At 34.2% G+C, this 22,940-nt stretch overlaps 2 protein-coding genes across 9 annotated transcripts in view; both read left to right on the forward strand.

The window, feature by feature from the left end:
• Positions 1–22,940, forward strand: part of LOC114335103 (kinesin-like protein unc-104) — a 380,719-nt gene that overhangs the window by 160,920 nt on the left and 196,859 nt on the right. The window lies entirely within an intron of this gene.
• LOC126887841 (uncharacterized) lies at positions 13,727–14,202 on the forward strand. Its single transcript, XM_050655728.1, has one exon. It carries the CDS (start codon positions 13,854–13,856, stop codon positions 14,190–14,192), a length of 339 nt encoding a protein of 112 aa, XP_050511685.1. The 5' UTR covers positions 13,727–13,853; the 3' UTR covers positions 14,193–14,202.

Here is a 22,940-nt window from a genome sequence, read left to right on the forward strand (position 1 = left end):
GCAGAAGTAATGAAAGACACCCTAGAAGTGGGTAATGAGCAAAACTTCCACGAAAACGAAGATATTGACTTTACAATAGAAGTAGAAAATAATGCAAAAAGAATAAGTAGAAGAATGGGAAGAATAAACCTAGAACACACGTCTCCTGAAGAAATTAAAGAATTAATAAAAAAGACAAATGCAAAAAAAGCGCCAGGGCCTGACAACATAACAAACAGAGCGCTAAAAAACCTGCCAACAAAAACAATAGTCTATATTACGAACATTGTAAACAGTATACTAAGATTAAGATACTTCCCGGATAGATGGAAAGAAGCAAATGTTATTATGATAGGAAAACCGGGGAAAAATGGGACCTTTCCACAAAACTATAGACCAATAAGCTTACTACCAGCGATAAGCAAAATAGTGGAAAGAGTAATCCTGAAAAGACTAAAAGAAGAATCAGAAGCATTAGGAACTATCCCAGAATCGCAGTTTGGATTTAGATCAAGGCATTCATGCGAATTACAAGTATTAAGATTAACTGAATATATAACAAAAGGATTCAACGAAAAAATGTATACAGCGGCAGCTTTCCTTGACGTAAGTAAGGCCTTTGACAAAGTTTGGCATGAAGGACTACTGCACAAAATGCATGAAAATGGTTACAGTGAGGCGATGACATGCCTCCTTGCGTCATACCTTGCGAACCGTAGGTTCAGAGTTCGGATAGGGTCCACCCTGTCCGGGGTCGGAACCATGGAGGCAGGTGTGCCCCAGGGGGCGGTGCTGTCACCTTATCTGTACACCATATACACAGCAGACACACCAACAGTCCCACGAACCCTACTAAGCCTATATGCAGACGACACAGCAATAGCAGCTAGTAGTAGCGACCCAAACCTAGCCAGGAATCACCTACAAAGAGCCCTAAACCAACTGCAAAAATGGTGCATAAAATGGAAAATAGCACTAAACCCCGATAAAACACAGGCAGTAGTATTTCAATATAGAAAAGGCAGACCAGAAAGACAACTAACAATTAACAATACCCTGATAGAATGGAACAACCAAGTGAAATATCTAGGGGTCACACTAGACAAAAAACTTACATATACGGAACACGTAAAACAAACGGTCTATAAAGCTAAAGCCTTAAGAAGTCAACTCAGCCACCTGATAGGGAGTAGGAGTAAATTAAAATTTAAAACGAAGATCAGGATGGCTAATAGTATAATAATACCAACATTAACATATGCATCTGCAGCATGGGGATACACATGCAAATCAAACAGAAAGAAAATTCAAACAATACAAAACCAGATAATAAGAGACGCCCTAAATGTACCTAAATATGTACCGATAAAATATCTTTATAACAAAGACACAAAGCAGAAAAAGATCCTTAGAACGATGGATGAAAAAGCATATGCAATATTCAACGAAATAAGAGACCATCCAAATAGAATACTAAGAGAGTTGACAGAATACGATGAAAATATACGTACTACACACAGAAGGCCTAAACATCAAATAACAGGATATAGGGATGTCCCAGAAGAAGAATAAATAACGAACTCATGAAAAAATAGAAAGTCACAAAGTCGTAGGATCATGCAAAATAGAAGTGGGAAAAAAAAAAAAAACACGAACGGCTTGGCTGTTCCTGGAACAGCAAAGTAGCTCACCAAAAAAAAAAAAAAAAAAAAAAAAATAGCATACGAAACTTCTATCTAGCCTTCAGCTCTATAAAATATTAGTACTGGCAAAATCAAGGAGACAACAACATAAAATGAAATAATGGACCCATCAGGCCCATTATTCAAGCCACTTAGGCTATAGGCCCATCAGGCAGGTCAATGAGAGACCTAGCGCGATCCTGATCATTGAGACCGTGTCCGGCAAGCACGAGCTTGGTGATCAGACCTGCGGCTGCCCAGCTGGCGAGGAGAACAATACGAAAGTATTGTCAAATTGGCAGCTGTGTGGCCGACACACACAGAGGCTCCGAGCGGAGAGACGCCAATCTAGGTTGGTGTCTCCCCGCTGGGAGCACACACTTAGGGACTCCAGTCCAAAATCATGTTAACAATAGTAAATTCAGTAAAGTAAATAGGGAGAAAAGCTAATTAGCTACCCCTTGAGATAGGTGGCTTAACCACAACCAAGAATAGACGGAGGGTGTTATCATTACCCAATCACCCGAAGTAAAAGTTCAGCCTCCCCCTCGTATTCACGTATGGGGGAGGGGTGGAGGAAAAAAGCCTGGGGGTCAGGCGGGTACCGATCCAAATGATTCGCTCTTTGGGGCGTGACCTGTCTGATTTTCGGACATGCAGGTTCCGTCGACTGGTCGGCGGTACACGCATGTTCCTAGAGGCAGGGTTGAACGCGTGTGTGTGTGTGCTCTGGTCAAATAGGTCTTCGTCCATATTTAATTGATTATATTTATTTTGATTCTTTTACGGTTTTCCAGGAAAGTATGATCATTATTTTCTACCTGTTTAACTGTGGCCATCTGGGGACTTCTTCGGTAATGTAAAAAAAGTAAGAAGGTAAAAAATATATTTTTTATTTTGTTTTCTTTTTTGGTATTTTGTACCTAGGTATAGTTAATAGGCCTGTAACGTTCGAACTACCACAGAAAGTTGGGGAGGTTAATATATAACAATAAAACTTTGACAAACTATGGGAGCCGATTGTTAAGGCACAGTCACTCAGGTATAATTTCGTCTTACCTTACTCGAATAAGTGAATAAGGATTTTTAGGGGGAACAAATAAAATTAACTAATCGTATTTATTTAGCATAAAAAAATATATTAAAATGATATTTTAATAATACGCAAATCCTGCTCTAGTTTTACAATAAAATTATATCTATGGCACTGTTGGACTGCTTGCTATTGGATATGGAGAATGAAGATGGACGTAGTTGGCTCCAGATGATTTGGGTAGATCTAGGCGTTTGCCATCTTGAAGGCAGCTGCAGTATTTAGTTGCTTTGTAGATTTATCCACGTGGTTGATTAATCGACGATGTTTTTAAAAGGCTTTATGAAGCCCCTCACGAAAAGGGGGACAAAAATTAATCTTACTCCAAAAAAACTAGAATAAAAAAATTCTGTATTAGACACATTAAACGTTTTCAAAAATTCCTTGCCATATCTTTCAAAATTACAATTATAAGAAGAATGTTACATAAAATACCAAATTGGCAAGGATCAAGTAATAGTATATTATGCAACGAGCATTTAATGATGGGCATTATGAAACGAGTATAGCAGCGAGTTTCGTATCAAGGGCGGATCCAGGGAGGGGGCTATGGGGGCCATGGCCCCCTCCGAGAATTTAAAAAAATATAAATTTAAATATTTGCAGTTCAAATGTTTTTAATTTCAAACACATATAATGTACAAAACGTGGTATAAATATGATTTCTGGACTAGAATTGAAAAAGGAAGTAACGGAAGCTTCAAGAATGACTTGGGTTTTTTATAAATCAAAATGTTGATAGTTTTACAAAGTGCCAATTGTTAGAACCACCTTGACAGCCATCAAAATCATATAAATTTCCATATCCTATACACACAAAGAACAAAAAAGAAATGAAGCGTTACTTGGGTCACCAGCACTTAGAACAAAGGAGTTGGTTGATATTTTCGCACAGTCAAAAGGAATTGTTTTACAAGTATTGCGTTTTATTTTTCTAATGAAAAAGATGGTCACAATAACGAGATCACAGCTCAAAGCCTTGTCACGAAACCTTTACCATCTTTTCCAAACTCATGAGCAAAGACGGGGCCATATAAACCCATGAAAAAACATCATACCACAAGGAGTGCGTTCAGGTTGAGCTAGATTTTCTACAAAGTTATCGCAACCCTCAAAAATCAGTCATTAACCAGATAGACTCTCAGTGGTCATAACAGATACAAAAAAATAAAGAAAAACTACGACCAGTAGTAAGGTCTATAGTGTTCTTAGGTCGACAAAATATTCCTCTAAGAGACCATCGTGATGATGGCCTTCTGCTTCTGGACGAAGATGCTGGACTTAGCAAAGAGGTGAATTGTTAAGGTTTAAAATCGCATCAGGAGATAAGACTCTTAAATAACACCTATTCACAGCATCTTCCTGAGCAACATACATTAGTAGCAGCAGTCAAAATCAATTAATAACATGTTGTGGTGAAGAAATAATTGATCAAATAATATTTGACGAAACGACCGACGTATCCCACGTGGAACAGCTTTCTCTAAATTTGAGATACATACACAATAACAATATTCATGAAGACTTTGTCAAATTCTTTGTCGCTTATGAGAACCTAAAAATAATTAGTGAAAATCAAGAAAGAGGGAAAGAACAAGGCCTGACAGGAGAAGCATTGGGAAAAATAGTATTAAATTTGTTGACAGAACTGCACTTGGATCTGAAGAAATGTGTAGGGATCGGTACTATGGCAGGAATGGTGAGTTTTAAGGCACTTCTCACACATGGTAAAAGTGTGTGAAAAGTGCCTTAAAACTCACCATTGTAACCCTAATTTTTAAAAATTACCCCCGTACCTCCGGTGCTCCTTCCCAAAAAAGTATATGGCCCCTCCCTAAAATCGGTCCTGGATCCGCCCTTGTTTCGTATAGAGTACGAGCTTCATAATGATAATTAAATGCAAGTTGTATACACGATTTTTTCTATGATCATTCACAACAAAAAATATATTCAAATTTATTACTTTTGTAACGCAAACAAATTATAGTCCATGTGGTGAGACCGCTCCCGTCTGGAAAAATTTCTGATTCGGTTTCTTTGTGGATTCCTATTCAAAAATATCCCCTTTAATCAAATCTAAAGGGTGCCGTGCGGAATTTTTGGGCAGAAATTGTTTAAACAATTTTTTTAAACAAATACAAAAGATCACGTTTTTTTGCTTGGAAACATATGTTTTTAGGTTTTTTGGGTCATTCTAAACAAGAAAGGTATCTTGTAATTTTTCTGAAAAATTAATAGTTTTCGAGTTATAGGCGATTTAAAATCTGAAAAATGCGAAAATACGCATTTTCGAGGCTTAAAAACTCATATTTAAATTAGTATTTTTGAGGTTTCCAAATACTTAAATTGAAGATTCAACATTCAGCTTCAAGATTCTGAAGAGTGATCGCGTCTAACCTTAATGTATACCGTTGTTCTTTAATTGTTAAATATGCGTGTTTATCCGATTTTTTTGCCGGTGCCGCGCGCTCTATTTAAAAAATCTCCTATTTTCCTCCGAAAAATATTTTTTCTAGATTCTTTGGGATATTCTAAATAAAATAAGTTTCTTGACATTTTTCTCAAAAGTTAACAGTTTTAAAGTTATAAGCGATTTAAAATCCGAAAATACGTTCTTTTAGCATTTTTCGGATTTTAAATCGCTTATAACTTTAAAACTATTAACTTTTAAGAAAAATGTCAAGAAACTTATTTTATTTAGAATATCCCAAAGAATCTTGAAAAAATATTTTTCGAAGGAGAATAGGAGCTTTTTTAAATAGAGCGCGCCGCACCGGCAAAAAAATCGGATAAACACGCATATTTAACAATTAAAAAACAACGGTATAAATTAAGGTTAGACGCGATAACTCTTCAGAATCTTGAAGCTGAATGTTGAATCTTCCATTTAAGTATCTGGCAACCTCAAAAATACTAATTTAAACATGAGTTTTTAAGCCTCGAAAATGCGTATTTTCGCATTTTTCAGATTTTAAATCGCCTATAACTCGGAAACTATCAATTTTTCAGAAAAATTACAAGATACCTTTCTTATTTAGAATGACCCAAAAAACCTAAAAATATATGTTCCAGGGCAAGAAAACGTGATCTTCTGCATTTGTTTAAAAAAATTGTTTAAACAATTTCTGCCCAAAAATTCCGCCCTGGGCACCCTTCAGATTTGTTTAAAGGGGACATTTTTGAATAGGAATCCACAAAGAAACCGAATCAGAAATTTTTGTCAGACGGGAGCGGTCTCACCACATGGGCTATTAAGAGGAAACAGTAGCGATCAACAGGTAGCAAAAACGCGTTCCAAGATTGCGGCTGTAATTTTGAATATTTTTTCGAGATATTTGGCACACGTATTCGTAATATAATAGAGAATGGCGGTACAGAGCCCAATTTGAAAAATATATTAATATGTGGAAATTACTCTGTAATTAAATACAATATTAAAAAAACGAGCCTGTACCGCCATTAAGAAGAACAAAAAAATACACTTTCTTCAAATAAACTTTTTTATCCGATGCCTAGACTTTGTGTCATTTTGGAACTACTAAATTTTTTTATTTCATTAGTAGTTCCAAAATGACACAAAATCTAGGCATTGGATAAAAAAGTTTATTTGAAGAAAGTGTATTTTTTTGTTCTTCTTAATGGCGGTACAGGCTCGTTTTTTTAATATTGTAATTAATTACAGAGTAATTTCCACATATTAATATATTTTTCAAATTGGGCTCTGTACCGCCATTCTTTATTATATTACGAATACGTGTGCCAAATATCTCGAAAAAATATTCAAAATTACAGCCACAATCTTGGAACGCGTTTTCGCTACCTGTTGATCGCTACTGTTTCACCTTAATTTGTAAGTTTGTTTACATATTGAGAACTGTCAATGCGTATGTATTTGACTCGCCATTGGTCACTACGCGTGTGCCACCTTTATCGCGAATGTCATATATCGTGATTCTGTTGGTTAAAAATCTGTATCGTAATGAAAATCTGTATCATAATGAAGTTCATTATGATACAGGTAGTGAAATCATAATTTATATATTATAGTATGAGAATAGAAAAATATAATTTTATTTATTGAGAGAATTAGTTTAATATAATTAAACATTTTAGCTGCATATATGTAGGTTTAACAAAGTTAAAAAGAGAAGTGGGTTGGTGAGGTTATGTATATAAAGTAAAGTCCAAAAAATGGAAATATAAAAAGACAATTTTGAATATTTGTGAATTACAGTTGAGTCCGCGAGTCTTTACCCGTGCGTCATCATTGAAAGCATACGAAATAAGTCGGAAATCTATTTCACGCCACAACAAGTGACAGAAAGTTGCTGCTGTTCCGATTACGGGTTTTATTATAAAATTTGACGTTATCAAATATATAGAATGTCAAATGTAAGTTTTGCTTCAAAATTTTTGTGTAGAATTACAGCTGCATTTGAAGTAGCTTAATAATTTTTTTTATTATTATTGAGTAATAAATAAATAAACAATTTATAAAAAAATTCAATAACATATTTTATTTTTGTTATTTTATTCACTTTGACGAAAACCTAAACACAATCATTTCTTTACTGTGTGAATGTTATTTATGTACCAAGTCAGTAAAGTGACTCTTTATCGAACGAGTCTTGATATTACGAGAAGAGCGAGCGTAGCGAGCGAGGCGAGTAACAGACGAGTTCGATAAAGAGTCTTTACTGACGTGGTTCATACAAAATTTTATCGCAACCATAATTTGATTGGAAATCAACTTGGAATTTGAATTCGCACCTTAAAGTTGACTACGTAAGAGTTTGGGCTCTGTAATAATTTAAAATAATATAAAATTTATAAAATAAATTGAATAAAAACCTGTCGTTTATTTAACTTCTTTAAAATCTCATTATAACACTACACAATTTTTTTAATTTGATTATCTTCATTATTTCATAAAATTAATCATCTTTAATTTTAATAATCCCTGAATGAACAACTGGAAAATGAAGTACTGAAAGCTTGACAGCTTGGATAATGCCAAAATATATTTTATCTACAATTTCACTTTTTACAATAATTTGATATTGGTTTTAACACTTACTTGCAATTTACAATTTAAGAACTTTGTAAAATTTAGACGTCATAATAATTTCATGACAGTGATGACAGGTAACTTTTGCAATATGGCCGCTTTCGATTTTTAATCGATAGTTATCAATATTGAATAATTGCTAAATCGGTAAAGTTTTAATTTATTTTATATGGATATATTTACAAAATACTACAGAATTTCACTTTTTGACATAAATTTATTTGGTAATAACGCAAATTGTGTACAATATTTTTAATAATTAAAGTAAATAAATTTAAAGTTCTCTCAAATTCTCGCCATTCGATTACTGCCATGACCTCTTACATTCAATCTGGGTTAATTTGATTAATCGCGGCAGGTAAAGTAAAATTTTTCTTTCAGTACAATAAAGTGTTACTTTACTGCCGCAAATGAGGGCAAATGGGTACAATAATGAATGACTTTAGTGACGGTTGGCGATAAATATAATTATTTACCTTAAAAGTTCAAAGCCCAATATAAAAATAGTTGTGAAAACAACTGTTTGTGTAATATAAAGAAACTTCAAAACGCAAAAATTTGACAAAAACCGCAAAAAATTCAACTGACTGACAGCCACAAAAATAAACAAAGCAGAAACTTCAAACAAATTGTGCTTAAAATATGAAAACATACCGAATCGTCTTTTTTTGTACCTATCTCTTTTCAATTCACTGAGTCTAGATGGTTCATAAAAATAACTTGTGTTTTTACTTAATAACAAACGGCAGCTGGTTTGTCAAGAGTTTCATGCGTGGAAGAGAATGATGCTAGATAAAAAGTATGTGTTTTATTTCGCCAGGTATTAATGACGCACGGGTAAAGACTCGCGGACTCAACTGTATTTAATCAACAAGTTCAAAACAGAACAATACTCACCCCGAGAAATATTAGACCATATAAATGAATTTTGTAGAGAAACACGGTCTTCAGTAAACTCAAGACATTATAAAAACATTTCCTACCATTTAGGCTGAGACTGGCATGACAGAACGAAAATCCAGAGTTGCCAACTGACAAATGGAGTGTGGCATAGAACCATCGAAATTTAATTTCTTTAAATTAGGAAGAAAAACAGATAAGGATAGAAGATAATAAATGAAACATCAAGCAGAATATTTAGTTGATATATGGACGCTAACTATTTTTATAAGAAAAATAGCAAAACAAAACAAATAAATAAAATCAATAAGAATTGGAATAAAATAATTATTTAAATATAAATTAATAAACAGGTAACGGTTATAACGTTACATACCATATTTCTTAATTATTCCACTAAATTATGCCCTTTTAGGCTCAACGTTATAATCAAAATACTTTTTGACTCCAGTGGATTTACTAAGTTGAATTTTCTATCTAGAATTTAAAATTTTTATGGTGGTATTGTGCGTACACCGGATATTTTTGTAAAAGTACTCTCAATGACAATATTATTTTATATTTGATTGATTCCATGTCAAAGGTTATGAACCTAAAATTACGTTTCGTGCTTGTTTTCGCTAACAACGTCAAGAGAATCCGCTTGGGGATTTACCGGTGTTAGATTTAAAGGTGATTCTTCATTAGCACGACCTGTTTGATTAATATCGCTACCTAACCCGCATCTCTTAATTACAATGTTAGCCGGTGGGTTCGAGAGATACGGTTTACGGGCTCATTAATTATAATTACGTTATTAAATTTTATACACAAATTTAGCAGTTTCAAAATTTTGTTTGCCATAAACCAATTGCGTTATACTTACATGTAATGGGTGTTTTTTAGAGGTATAGAAATATAAGTTGGCAACACTTTTTTAACTGGCGACCATTTTGACAGCTGTCAAGTGATTTATGTTTAGATCGGTTTGCAATTTCAGCATAAATAGACACGTCTGAACAACTGCAACGCTTCCAAAATTGTGCAAATTTATTTTGAAAATCATGGTTTTGTTCGAAATACGTATCGTGCACTACGTCCATTCCATTGTATGGTCAACATAATCGTCCATCATAGCAATTAATTTGATTAACCATGGAAAGTTTTCGCACCATGTTTACTCTAAATCAGTGGTCCTCAACCATTTTGAGTCATGTACCACAAAATTCTTTTAATTATTTTTGGTACCACCTAAAATACCTATCAAGTTAGGTAATCTAATTAACTACAAATATGCTGGATTTTGGCTGCGTTTTTGTGTACCACCGCAATGATAATGTAATATGTACTATCAGTGGTACATCTACCACGGATTAAGAACCCCTGCTCGAAATGATAATACGCATCCACAGAGACATCGTACGGTGCGTACAGAAGAAGTTGTTGCTGCTGTTGTAGTGAATCAGTCTATTAACCATCGTGCACAGCAGTTGGATATATTATGTCCATTCACTTTATGGAAGATTTAGGGGAAATATCTTGGTTTGAGTGCTTACAAAATCCAACTCATGCAAGAATTGCAAGGCCTAGATTCGGTGAATGGGCCCAAAACAAGATTGCCGTTGATCCCGATTTTCATAAGCGAATTTTGTTTAGCGATGAAGCTCACTTTTGGTTGAATTTCTACGTCAATAAACAAAAGTACCGTATTTGGAGTGAAGATAATCCTTAAGTGTATGTTGAGACACCGTTCCATCCGCAAAACGGACAGTTTGGTGTGCTTTATGGGCCGGTTTAATCATTGGTCCGTACTTCTTCAAAAACTATGCTGTCCAGAACGTTACAGTCAATGGTGACTACTATAGAGCCACGTTTACTGACTTTTCCATTCCTCAGTTGAACATCCATGATGTACAGGAGATGTGGTTTCAACAAGACGGCGTAAAATGTCAAACAGCTCGTGCCACAATTGATTTGTTGAAGAAAACGTTTCTTAACGGCATAGTTTTACGTTTCAGACTTGTGAATTGGCCTCCAAAATCGTGCGATTTAGCACAGTGGGACTATTTCTGTGTGGATATGTGAAGTCACTGGTCTAGGCCGATAAGCCTGAAACGACTGATCATTTGGAGGACAACATTCGCCGCGTTATTGCCGATATACGACCACAAATGGAAAAAGTCATGGAAAATTAGACCTCCAGATTAAACTACGTCAGATCCAGCCGTGGCGGTCATATGCCAGAAATTATATTTAAATTATAATGCCAAGATATTATCTATCAAATAAAGTCAATTTCTTGTCAATTAAAAAAAACATCTTTTGTTTTATTTCATTTCAAAGTTGTATAATATATAAAAAACACACTTTTTATGACATTATTTATTTTCTTGTGTGTATTGTTTGTGTTCGGAGAAGTATCGGAGAGACTAATTGTTTCTGGAAACGTTCCGGGGAGAAGATCAAGAGGACGATCACCAACTAGATGGTCTGACCAAATAAAGCATTTAGCTGGAAACTCATTCTGCGAAGCTCTTAGAGCAGCTGAAGACCAATGGAGAAACATTGTTAGGAATATTGGAAGAAATCACGATCCTCAGTAATGGGGAAACGACAGGAGAGAGAGAGAGAGAGAGAGAGAGAGAGAGAGAGAGAGAGAGAGAGAGAGAGAGAAAGAGAGAGAGATTGTCTGTGTGTTTGTCTTTAATTTATGAGTGTTTATTTTTGGTTTTAGCACTCTCTATAAAGGTTTTTTACTACTACTGGACTCTAGTTGAAAGCGTGTTCACTGCCGAAATCAAGTTCTTATATAAGTCTGTATCATTTTCTTGTTCCGTTCGGTATAAAGTTTTAATTTACGTATTCCAAATTTCAAATATTCGAACGATAGTTTGTTAAAAAAAACATTCAAATTTCATCTTAAGCCTCAGAGAAAAACACTTCAGTGTCTCCTCGATTAGAATAAACAAAATACAATCATTTATTTGATTTGGAAATTGGCGCTAGGATAGTGATAAGTGTTTGTTTACATTGACAAACTCCGAGAAAGAAATTGAATCAAATTACCGGCTTGATAGACGATTTTATTAAGAGGATCTAGCCTTTGGCGAGGCTGGATCTGAAATTTCACCACACTAACCATGGATTCCCGGTTGAGAGTTTGAAGAATCTAGCAGGCTGGCATTTTTCGCTAGGTGCTGGAGTTTGTCCTATCCGTGCTTATCCGTTCCCGATATTATAGAAGAGATTAAAATTGTGTTGAAATTTTTTAACAAATAGTTTTCTAAAATTAATTAACAATACCTGTAGAGTGAAAATTGTAAGACTATATTGTTAAATTACGTTAGTTTTTAATAACTGCTTATCTTTTGTCTATACGGATACAGTTTTCCCAATGTAAAATGTGACGATTATAAGCGAGATTATAGTATATAGTGAGATATAAGTGATTATGAGTGAGAGATTAATGATATTAAAGTCGTTCTTAAACAATGCCATACTTGGAGGATTAAGTTTGTTGGTTATTATGTTCAAGATGTTCGAAAACTTTCGAATAATTAAGCTACAGGTTGTAATACTTTAGTTATCAGAGTATACATGTATTAATCGTTTTGGAGTACAAGTTGTGTCTCAAGAGAAGTAATTTATTACAGAACTGTGTAGCGGTTGTCTTCGAATTTGCAATTATAAAAACAGATTAAAAAAAATATTATTTGAAATTTATTTCTATGTATTGTCTTTTTTTTTACTTTTGGGGATATCGCTACATCAATTCAAAGAGGTTTTCATTTCCTACATAAGTTTAGAGATTAAGGTTCCGTCAAATGGCAACAGTAAGAAAGCATTTAGAAAATTAAAGTAGCCGTACGCTCCAATTTGATCTCAACATTAGCAGAAAAGAAATTGATGGATCCAAATCGAGTTTTTTTGTAGTTGCGAAATCTGATCATATTATTCTGGTATTAAAGTTAAACATAACATAAAAATACTATATGGTCGCCAAAAAGGAAGCGAAAGTAGCAGTAGCAAAAGCTAAAGCAAAAGCGCATTCAAACCTATACGATCAACTTGATACCAGGGAAGGCGAAGCAAAGATATATAAAATAGCCAAACAGAGAGCAAAGAAAGCAAGAGATTTTAATCAGATTAGATGTATCCGAGATGAAAATAATAAAATACTAATTCACGAAAAGGATGTCAAAAAGAGATGGAGAAAGTATTTTGACAGTTTATTAAATGAAGAATTTGATAGACAGCCTGTGGAGTTAACGGAGACAGTAACAGCAATGGTTACCAGAATAACAAACGAGGAAGTGGCTCAAGCGCTTCAAAAAATAAAGAAAGGAAAAGCGGTCGGACCAGATGATATTCCTGGGGAAGTATGGAGAGCATTGGGAGAGACAGGAATAAGTTGGCTAGCAGGTCTATTTAATAGAATTATGGAAGTTGGACAAATGCCAGACGAATGGAGAAGCAGTATATTAGTACCTGTCTACAAAAACAAAGGAGACATACAACAATGCACAAACTACAGGGCTATAAAACTACTTAGCCACACCATGAAAATATGGGAGAGAGTAATTGATAGACGGATAAGTGAAGAAACCGAAATATCCGATAATCAATTTGGCTTTATGCAGGGCAGATCAACAACAGATGCAATTTTCATTGTAAGGCAACTGATGGAAAAATACAGGAATAAAGAGACCAACGCTCATATGGTATTCATTGATCTTGAGAAAGCATATGATAGAGTTCCTCGAGAGATTCTGTGGTGGGCACTCAATAAGAAAGGAGTCCCTGGCAAATATGTAAAGATTGTGAGAGATATGTATGAGGGAGTAACGACTAGTGTTAGAACAGGCGTGGGAGAGACTGATAAATTTCAGGTGAAAGTAGGATTGCACCAAGGCTCGGTGCTTAGTCCTTATTTATTCTCATTAGTTTTGGACCAGATAACAGCGAAACTACAGGGTAGTATTCCATGGTGCCTAATGTATGCTGATGATGTAGTGTTAATAGGAAATAGTGAAAGAGACTTAGAACAAAAACTGGAACAGTGGAGGCTCTGGAGGAAAAAGGTTTAAAACTTAGTAGGACAAAAACAGAGTATTTGAAATGTTCATTTAAAGATGGAGTTACTACAAATAAAATGGTATCTTTGGATGGTGAAATGATTGTGAAAAGCAATAGTTTTAAGTACCTAGGATCGGTATTACAGAGTAATGGAGAAATAGATGGAGATGCATGCAGTAGAATTATGGCTGGATGGATGAAGTGGAAAGAAGCGAGTGGTGTGTTGTGTGACAGAAAAATTCCAATAAAGCTGAAGGGAAAATTCTATAAAACAGCCATAAGACCAGCTATGATGCACGGAACTGAATGTTGGGCAGTGGAAAAGAAAGAGGAACAACGAATGCATGTGGCGGAAATGAGAATGCTTAGATGGATGAGTGGAGTGACAAAGAAGGATAAAATTAGAAATGAGTAAATTAGGGGAAGTCTAGGTGTGCCACCAATTGATGCCAAAATGAGAGAGCATAGGTTAAGATGGTTTGGTCATGTTTAACGTCGAGACGTTAATCAGCCAATACGAAGAACTGAAGAATGTTGGGCAGTGAAAAAGAAAGAGGAACAACGAATGCATGTGGCGGAAATGAGAATGCTTAGATGGATGAGTGGAGTGACAAAGAAGGATAAAATTAGAAATGAGTATATTAGGGGAAGTCTAGGTGTGCCACCAATTGATGCCAAAATGAGAGAGCATAGGTTAAGATGGTTTGGTCATGTTCAACGTCGAGACGTTAATCAGCTAATACGAAGAATAGCTGAAGTGCAGATTCCTGAAAGGAGTAAGAGAGGAAGACCAAAGAAGACCTGGGGGAGACGATACGGCAGGACATGTTGGTATGGTATGTTAAACAGTAAATGGTTAAGTTCAATTAGTTACCACTATAAACAGCCGGGATTAACCGATAATAGTATAAAAGGCCCGGTTTCAGGTACAATTTATTTTAGGCTTTATTATGGGAGTACCGTCTAGTCAGTGTTAATTGCAAAAGACCAACTCTGTCTACCTCGGTGGCTTATCGCTCCGGGTGGGTCTTAACAATGGGCCAGGTCAGATAAATTTAATAATATTTACGACCGCACTAATTGAACTCAAACCATTTACTGTTGAACAAACCATAAAGCGGATTAACATTGATATGACCCAAGATAGAATTGTGTGGAGAAATGCAATTAGGGAAGCCGACCCCGCATAGGGATAAGGCAAAGAGAATGATGATAATAACATAAAAATACGTAATAAAGAAGATCTAATAATAAAACACTCAATACTTTTGTTTTCAATACTTCCACCAAATTTATTATAAGTTTATGTCGCTACAGCTATTTCGGCAGAGTACTTTTCCCAAGTAATGTATTTTACTGTGTTACTGTCTGCACTTTAAAGTCTCTAACTGAATATATTGAGAAGTGGGGTTTGTCTCAAGTTGGTCATTCAGAATAATTATATCTGTATTTTTTAATTTATTAATTTCGGTAGATTCTAATAAAGATTGCTTGAGGTCGTTATTTTGAATATAAACAATTTGATACTGGTCATTAAAAGAATGATTATGATCTAAAAGGCGAAGTGCGTACAATCCGACAAGCGAGTGCTGGCGGGTTGCGCGTAGAACAAATTGAAAAGTGGAAGGGATTGCTTATTTCTATTGCTGTCGGCTAGGAGTTCACATCGTAGTGAATAATATCTACTAACGTAATTTTTAGGTCCCAACTAAATTTTTGATACGACAACCACGCATTTGTGACACCCGCGATTAAGGTCATCCGCCAGCTCTCGCTTGTCGGATTGTACGTAGAATATGTTTTTTATTTTTGAAAACCCTTTTATGTTCTGCTATGCGTTTGGCAGAGGTTCTGCATAGCAGATTACAAAAGGACTGTAAATAATAGAAAAACAGATTATTCTTACGCACTTCACCTTCTAGATCATAATCATTTTCTTAATGAACACTATCAAATTCTTCATACTAAAAATAAATGCCTTAAGCTACCTTTATTAGAATCTATTGAAATTAATAAATTAAAAATTACAGATATAATTCTGAATGACCAACATGAGACAAACAGCTCCCCACTCCTCAACCTATTCAGTAAGAGACTTTAAATTTTGTAGAAGTATTTAAAAACAAAAGTTTTCATGCCCGGTTGCACCAACCAATCTTAATTAAGCTTAAGTCGAGAATATCATAAGAATTAATATACCTAATACAATTATAATATATTAAGAATACCATAATATCATAATAGATATAAGATATAATTGATAATTAGGTAAGAATCTAAAATTATGGGGCAACGTAAGTAATACTCAAGGAGGCCCTATCTATAAGTAAAGTTTAGCTAAGCTGGAGCTTAAGATCTGTTGGTGCAACCAGGCATAAGTGTTTTAATATTAGATAAAATGAATGTCCGTCAAGTAACGGTCGAATCCATCAATTATTTATAAAGAAAATCCTTTGACGTCTATAGTGAGATTGAAGACTTAAGATTTTGAGTCCTAACGTTAAGTAAGTAATGCGTTTGCACCAACAGATCTTGAGCTTAAGACGTGCGTTAAGCTCAGCTTACGAAACATGCGCATTCCACCATTGACTTTTAGATCAATTTTCAGCTTGTCACAATGGATTTCCACGTGGATTATTGCTTCAAGAATCTAAAATTAGGGTGCAACGTAAATGAGACTTCAAGCGGACCTATCTATAAGATGAAGCTTAAGATTTGTTGGTACAACCAGGCATAATTGTTTAATATAAATATTTATCTTAAATTTATTTTGATATTATTTTTGAATCAACTGAGGATCGATCTTTGTCAATATCAAAATATAAACAAATGACAAACAAATAACCCTATCTGAACATAATAATATATCTAACTTATTCATATCTTATAGTAATCAGTTTTGAGTGACAAAAAAGGTAAAACAAAAAAGGTATTTTATCGACTTATCATGGCATAAACAACAAATGATAAAATTTCCTGGTTTATGTGTTAAGTTTTTGTGGTGAATTTACGTCAGTTAAATTTTAAATTTCATGTAGCTGATTGAGAAGCTGATTGCTCAAAATGTCTAGAATGCGTAGAATTCGCCGAGTGTCCCAGCTAACTGACTTTGGGAGGGTTAGAATTGTCGGGTTGCGTGAAGCCGGTCTATCGATAGAAAATTTTTCAGGAAAACCAACAGATCCTTACGGAGTATACTATAGTGTGAACTAACCTGGGCTCAGGAAGGCCGAGGAACTGAGCGAGTGGTTCTGTATGTCACAGAGGGACCATATAGCAACAAGATCGCCGATGAAAACTTCTGGCTCTAAGAGACAGTTTTAACAGTACTCGGGCCATCGACAGTCAGTGGTTTGCGTACGGTATATCGCCGACTAGGTCAGTTTGGTCTTTTTTCTTAACGCCCGCATTGGGTGCTAACTCTCACAGCATAATATCAGCACAATGGTTTGCTATGTTGTAGAGAAAGAATTCTATGAGGTCGGGAATGAATCACGGTAGTCTTAGTGACGAATTTCGCTTCTGTCTGGGAATGCACTATGGTCGGGCAAGAGTGAGAAGGAGACATGAAATTTTCATCAGAAGCAATATGATAGCCCGGCGCTTTATTTAGGGTGTAGTGGAGCCTAATTTTATTCCAAACCTAAACACCATCCAAAACCCGATTTTTCAGCAATACAATGTCAGTCTGGCATCTTCTTCTCTTTAGGTGCCATCTCCGCACCTGGCCATCAGGTGCCAGGTTGGCAATCATCATAGCTATTTTTATTTTTGAGGCAGTAGCTCTAAATAGTTTTTTGAGCTGCATCCAAACCGTTCTCGCAGGTTCTTCAGCCATGAAATTCGTCTTCTTCCGATGCTTCTTCTGCCATCTATCTTTCCTTGCATTATGAGTCGCAAGATGTCATACTTTTCGTCCCAATCACATGTCCGAGATACTGTAGTTTTCTTTCTTTAATTGCAAGTTCAACTTCCTTCTCTTTACCTATTCTTCTTAGTACTTCGTTGTTCGTAACTCTATCTACCCAGGAAACCCCTAATAATTCTTCTATAGGTCCACATTTTAAAGGCGTTAAGTCGTCAAGTGGCATATTGCCAGATAATCGTTAACCTTCACGGATCAACATCACGTCAACCATTTACCTTGGCCACCATGATCGCCTGAACTGTCTCCAATTGAAAATGTCTAGTACATGATGGGTCGCAAACTCTTGAATTTGCAACACCATCCACAGACTTTGGCAGCTCTTTTTTACAAAGTTTCAGTAGCGTGGAATGAGATGTATAATAGTGTATAAGAAATTGTGGATCCTCAACACATTATTGACCAGCTTCTGCAGTAATTTGGCGAATAAAGCTGAAAATTTAATCATTTTACTAATAAGAGACACTGAATAGGTATACAAAAAATTATTAAAATCAGATAAATATATGTAGGTGTTTACATTTTTAAAAAAACATGTTTTATACACTATCAGTTTTTTGAAAACATACACCTGTTGCCGTTTTGACTTATATTGAAGTATGTACGTGTACAAGCCATACAGTGTTTTTCTATTGTTTACATTTTTGCCATCCAATACTTATATTTGAACTCGGCCTTAATTTGTTAAATCGTTTAATAAAAAATTATCTTGATATATTGAATGGGAATTATTTTGATATTTAGAAAGGATGTACCTAGCTGTAAATTTCTGACTTTTTTACGTATTAACCACCCTCTACTGGATTATTATTCGGTCGTTGGCCGGATAATTCAGACAGAGTTTAAAAATAGGTTTAGTGTACTTTAAATTTCAGAATCTTTTATCTGTTCATTGTTAGTCCACACAATGGATATCGATTCTAAGTTTACAATATCTAGAACATGACAAGATAGAATTTTAAGAATCATAATTTTAATAAAAGGGCCATTGTCAGTTTACTGCTCCAGGAGGATCGAAGCAGATAATAAAAAGGAAGAACAATGTAAAAAAGGCAGATGATGAACTTTAAGTAGTTAGTTTTAAAGTAGATATAATTTCTGGCGTGAAAAAACAAATATTGTAAAGAGATACTTTTTTATCACAGAACGACGTGTTCCCTCTTCTCACGCCTTATAAAGCGCTTAGGCTTTGTACACTTGCGGGCGCTTTGCCCGCACTTTCGCCGCGTTTTACCTGGTAAACCCAAACGCCGCGTTTCAAATTAGCAAGGAACAAGTGGTATCGTACACATGCAAGCGCGAATTTAACAGGTAAACCGCTGCGAAAGCGCTGGGAAAGCACCCGCATGTGTACAAAGCCTAAGAAAGTAAAATTGCTATCAATACTAATAAATAATCATCAATAATCATTTCGTTGTGAGGCGAAAGAGTAGTCTTAATTTTAGTTACTTCAGAGAGCGCCAAAAGCAGCCGAACTAGTTTCAACCCTTCATAGGGTTTCGTCAGAGAGTGCATATTTTATGTGAGTATCTGAGTATTGGGAACTAATCTTTGTTAAAATTTTACCGTGCTGGACAGGCGGGAAGTGAGATGCAACCTGATAGACTTCCTCGGCCTTCCTAGCTCCGGCAATTTGTTGGCTTGGAAATTTTAGAAGCCACGAATGGTGTAACCAGAAGATTAGTTCTGATAAAGTTTTATTTTTGATATTGTTAATATTTAAAGTAAAACTTTCATTCGTTTCTAGCAGATGATGCCACAGCATCCATGCCATCATGTTATTTCGTTGTGGACCGATACCGGAGGCCCGGTATCAAATATGCACTCTCTCAAGAAACCCTAAGAAGGATTGAAACTAGTTTTTAAGCAAAAAGGTGCGAAGAAGTATAACCAACAAGTCGTTAGCGGGTTATTTTTATTTAAAACTGACGGGTGACTTCCTTGGTCTCGATCTTGTAGGCAATACCACGAATTTAGTTGAAAAAATCTGAAAGTGGAATTTGTGCCTGTCCTCAGCACATCAAATTCTGATTATTTTGAGTGTTTTTGTATTATTTGTTTATGTATTGTGCGTTTGTATACAGTAATGAGCGCGCTAATAACTGGAAAAATAACGCAAAAGATGGAAAACATATTAAGTTGTGAGATAAAAAGAAATGAAACTAGCAATGGTGGGAAATTTAGCAATAAAAACCTATTAATTTATACAGGGTGAGTTTTTAGTGCGGGATCGGTCGATAATTCCATTATGGTACACAATATCGAAAAAAGTTATTTAGAAAAAATGTAGGCAATGATATTCTCCAGGCTTGGAAAATATATCCATTTCTACAGGGTGATCAGTAACTGCGTGGTATATCAAACATATAATTTTTTAAATGGAACACCCTATATATCATTTCATATTTATATTCCTCTCATAATTCCTGTTCATAAAATATAGGGTTTTGCATTACTATACAGAGTATTTAACAAGTTATGACCATTTTTATTTCGAAATCCCTATAAGATTAACACCATGTATATAAAGAAATAATTCATGAACAATAATTTGTTTTCTATAATACGATAAACAAGGCACTGTAGTTTGTAAATTAAGTTTAATTGAAATCATTGACGATTATTTGTATACAGGGTGAACTACAAAACCAAATTACGATTTTCTCAATTTTTTTAAATAGATCACCCTATATTTTATTTTTTAGACATATTGTACTTATGATTTTCTTTCATTGTTATATAGCATTCCCTATATCTAAACTCATCACTTTCTGAGATATTTTCAGTTATCTTCAAATTTTGGGAACACATTCAATATTTCTTCTAGAAAAAGTTAGTATTGAGTGATAATATAACAAAATTATTCTTATTCAATAAATAGCTAACAAAAAATATAAACCATAACAATATGCAATAAATGTATCAATAAATGTGATATTAAGGAAATATCATATTTCCCTAATATATACGAATCGTAAAATTCCTACAAAAAATATGTCTTGTGTATAATAATATAACAAGATTATTTTTATTTAATAAACAACTCACACAAAACGTAAATCAAGACAATATACAACTTATGTAACAGTTTTAGATTGTTATATCAACAGTATTCTAAGCCAAGAAGGTTTTAGTAACACGTTCCTAATTGCAGATTGTGACGCGCAGTTAGTAATACTATAATTTTCATACTAATTTTTTATTAATATGCATCAAGAAATCTCTACTTTGTTAACACTCATAGTCAAACTAGGTGGTCTATAAATGTTTAAGGTGCTATTGTTGGCGATTATTTGATTGGCCCACATTTTTTTTACGATTGAGGTTTTTACACGACGGTGCTCCAGTTCTTCCAAAATTGATTTTTTCATGTGGGGCTAGATAAAAAAATTGTATATCAGAAGCATCCAACAACACCTGATGATATGAAAAATAGAAGCTGATAGAATAAGAGAACAAGAGAAGCTTTTATGATATTGACTTACAAAAATGTTAAGAAATGTGACTCGGTCATTTGAACATCGGTTACAAAATTGCATAGACGTTGAAGGTGAACATTTTCAACATTTACTTTAGACTTATATCCGTAACATCACATTAACTGGTACATTCATTAAATATTGTTATGGTTTATATATTTTGTTAGTTATTTATTGAATGCAAATATTTGTTAGATTATTACACAATACTTATTTGTTACGTTATTTTTACTTATAAAAATTGAATGTATTTCCGGTAAATGAAGAAAACTAAAAATATCTCAGAAACTAAGAAGTTTAGGTATAGGAGATGCTATAAAAAATGAAAGAATATCATAAATACAACATTCCTAAAAAATAAATAATAGGGTGATATATTAAAAAAAATTGAGAAAATCGTAATTTTGTTTTGTAGTTTAAAAGTGCTTATAAAATTTGGATGTTTTACTAAAAATTTCTTGGCTTAGAATACTGTTGATATGACAATCTAAAAACTGTTACATCAGTTGTATATTGTTTTGATTTATGTTTTATGTGAGTTATTAATTGAATAAAAATAATCTTGTTATATTATTATATACAAGACAATTTTTTTTTGTTGGAATTTTACTATTCTTGTATATTAGGCAAATATGATAATTTCTTAATATCACATTTATTGGTACATTTACTGCACAGTGTTTTGGTTTATATTTTGTGTTAGTTATTTATTGAATAAAAATAATTTTGTTTAATTATCACTTAATACTAACTTATTTGTACCAGAAAAATTGAATGTATTCCCGAAATTTTAAGAAAACTTAAAATATCTCGGAAACTAATGAGTTTGGGTATAGGGAATGCTATATAAAAATGAAAGAGTATCATAAATACAATATTTAAAAAAAAGAAAATATAGGGTGATCCATTTAAAAAAAATTGAGAAAATCGTAAATTGGTTTTGTAGTTCACCCTGTATACAAATATTCGTCAATGATTTCAATTAAACTTAATTTAAAAACTACAGTATATTGTTTATCTTATTATATAAAACAAATTATTGTTTATGAATTACTTCTTTATATACATGGCGTTAATCACATAGGGATTTCGAAATAAAAATGGTCATAACTTGTTAAATACTCTGTATAATAATACAGAACCCTACATTATATGAACAAGAATTACTAGAGGAATATAAATATGAAAAAATATATAGGGTGTCCCATTTAAAAAATTATATGTTTAATATACCACGCAGTTACTGATCACCCTATAGAAATGGACATATTTTCCAAGCCTGGAGAATATCATTGCCTGCATTTTTTCTAAATAACTTTTTTCGATATTCTATACCATTATGGAATTATCGACCAATCCCGCACTAAAAACTCACCCTGTATACTTTTTATTGTTTCCCACCTCCACTAGTTTGATTTCTTTTTATCTCACAACTTATATTTTCCATCTTTGGATGATTTATGAATGATTCTGATGTAAGGTTTAAAAGGAATGACGCACGAAACGCAGCGGTAGAAAGAATTGTTGCTCAGCTTGAAATTGAAAATTTTACCAAAAATGAATATCCATTTTCAATTTCGTTGCAACACGAAACTACAGCTCCTACTACAACTAGGACAAACCCCGGCTTGCAGTCACGGATTGCAACGAACAATAGCACATAAAACAACACCCAAAAATGCTATTCTACATCCTACCAGACTGAAAACAATGGGAACCTTCTCTGGTAACACCTCCGAGGCTTCTACAATTTGCGCAA

The sequence above is a fragment of the Diabrotica virgifera genome, chromosome 7 (assembly GCF_917563875.1).
Source record: "Diabrotica virgifera virgifera chromosome 7, PGI_DIABVI_V3a".
In the NCBI taxonomy this organism is placed as follows: domain Eukaryota; kingdom Metazoa; phylum Arthropoda; class Insecta; order Coleoptera; family Chrysomelidae; genus Diabrotica; species Diabrotica virgifera.

Bases quoted from the DNA above. Each gene is read 5' to 3' on its own strand.
- LOC126887841 (XM_050655728.1), top strand. From the start codon at position 13,854: ATGGTATCTTTGGATGGTGAAATGATTGTGAAAAGCAATAGTTTTAAG.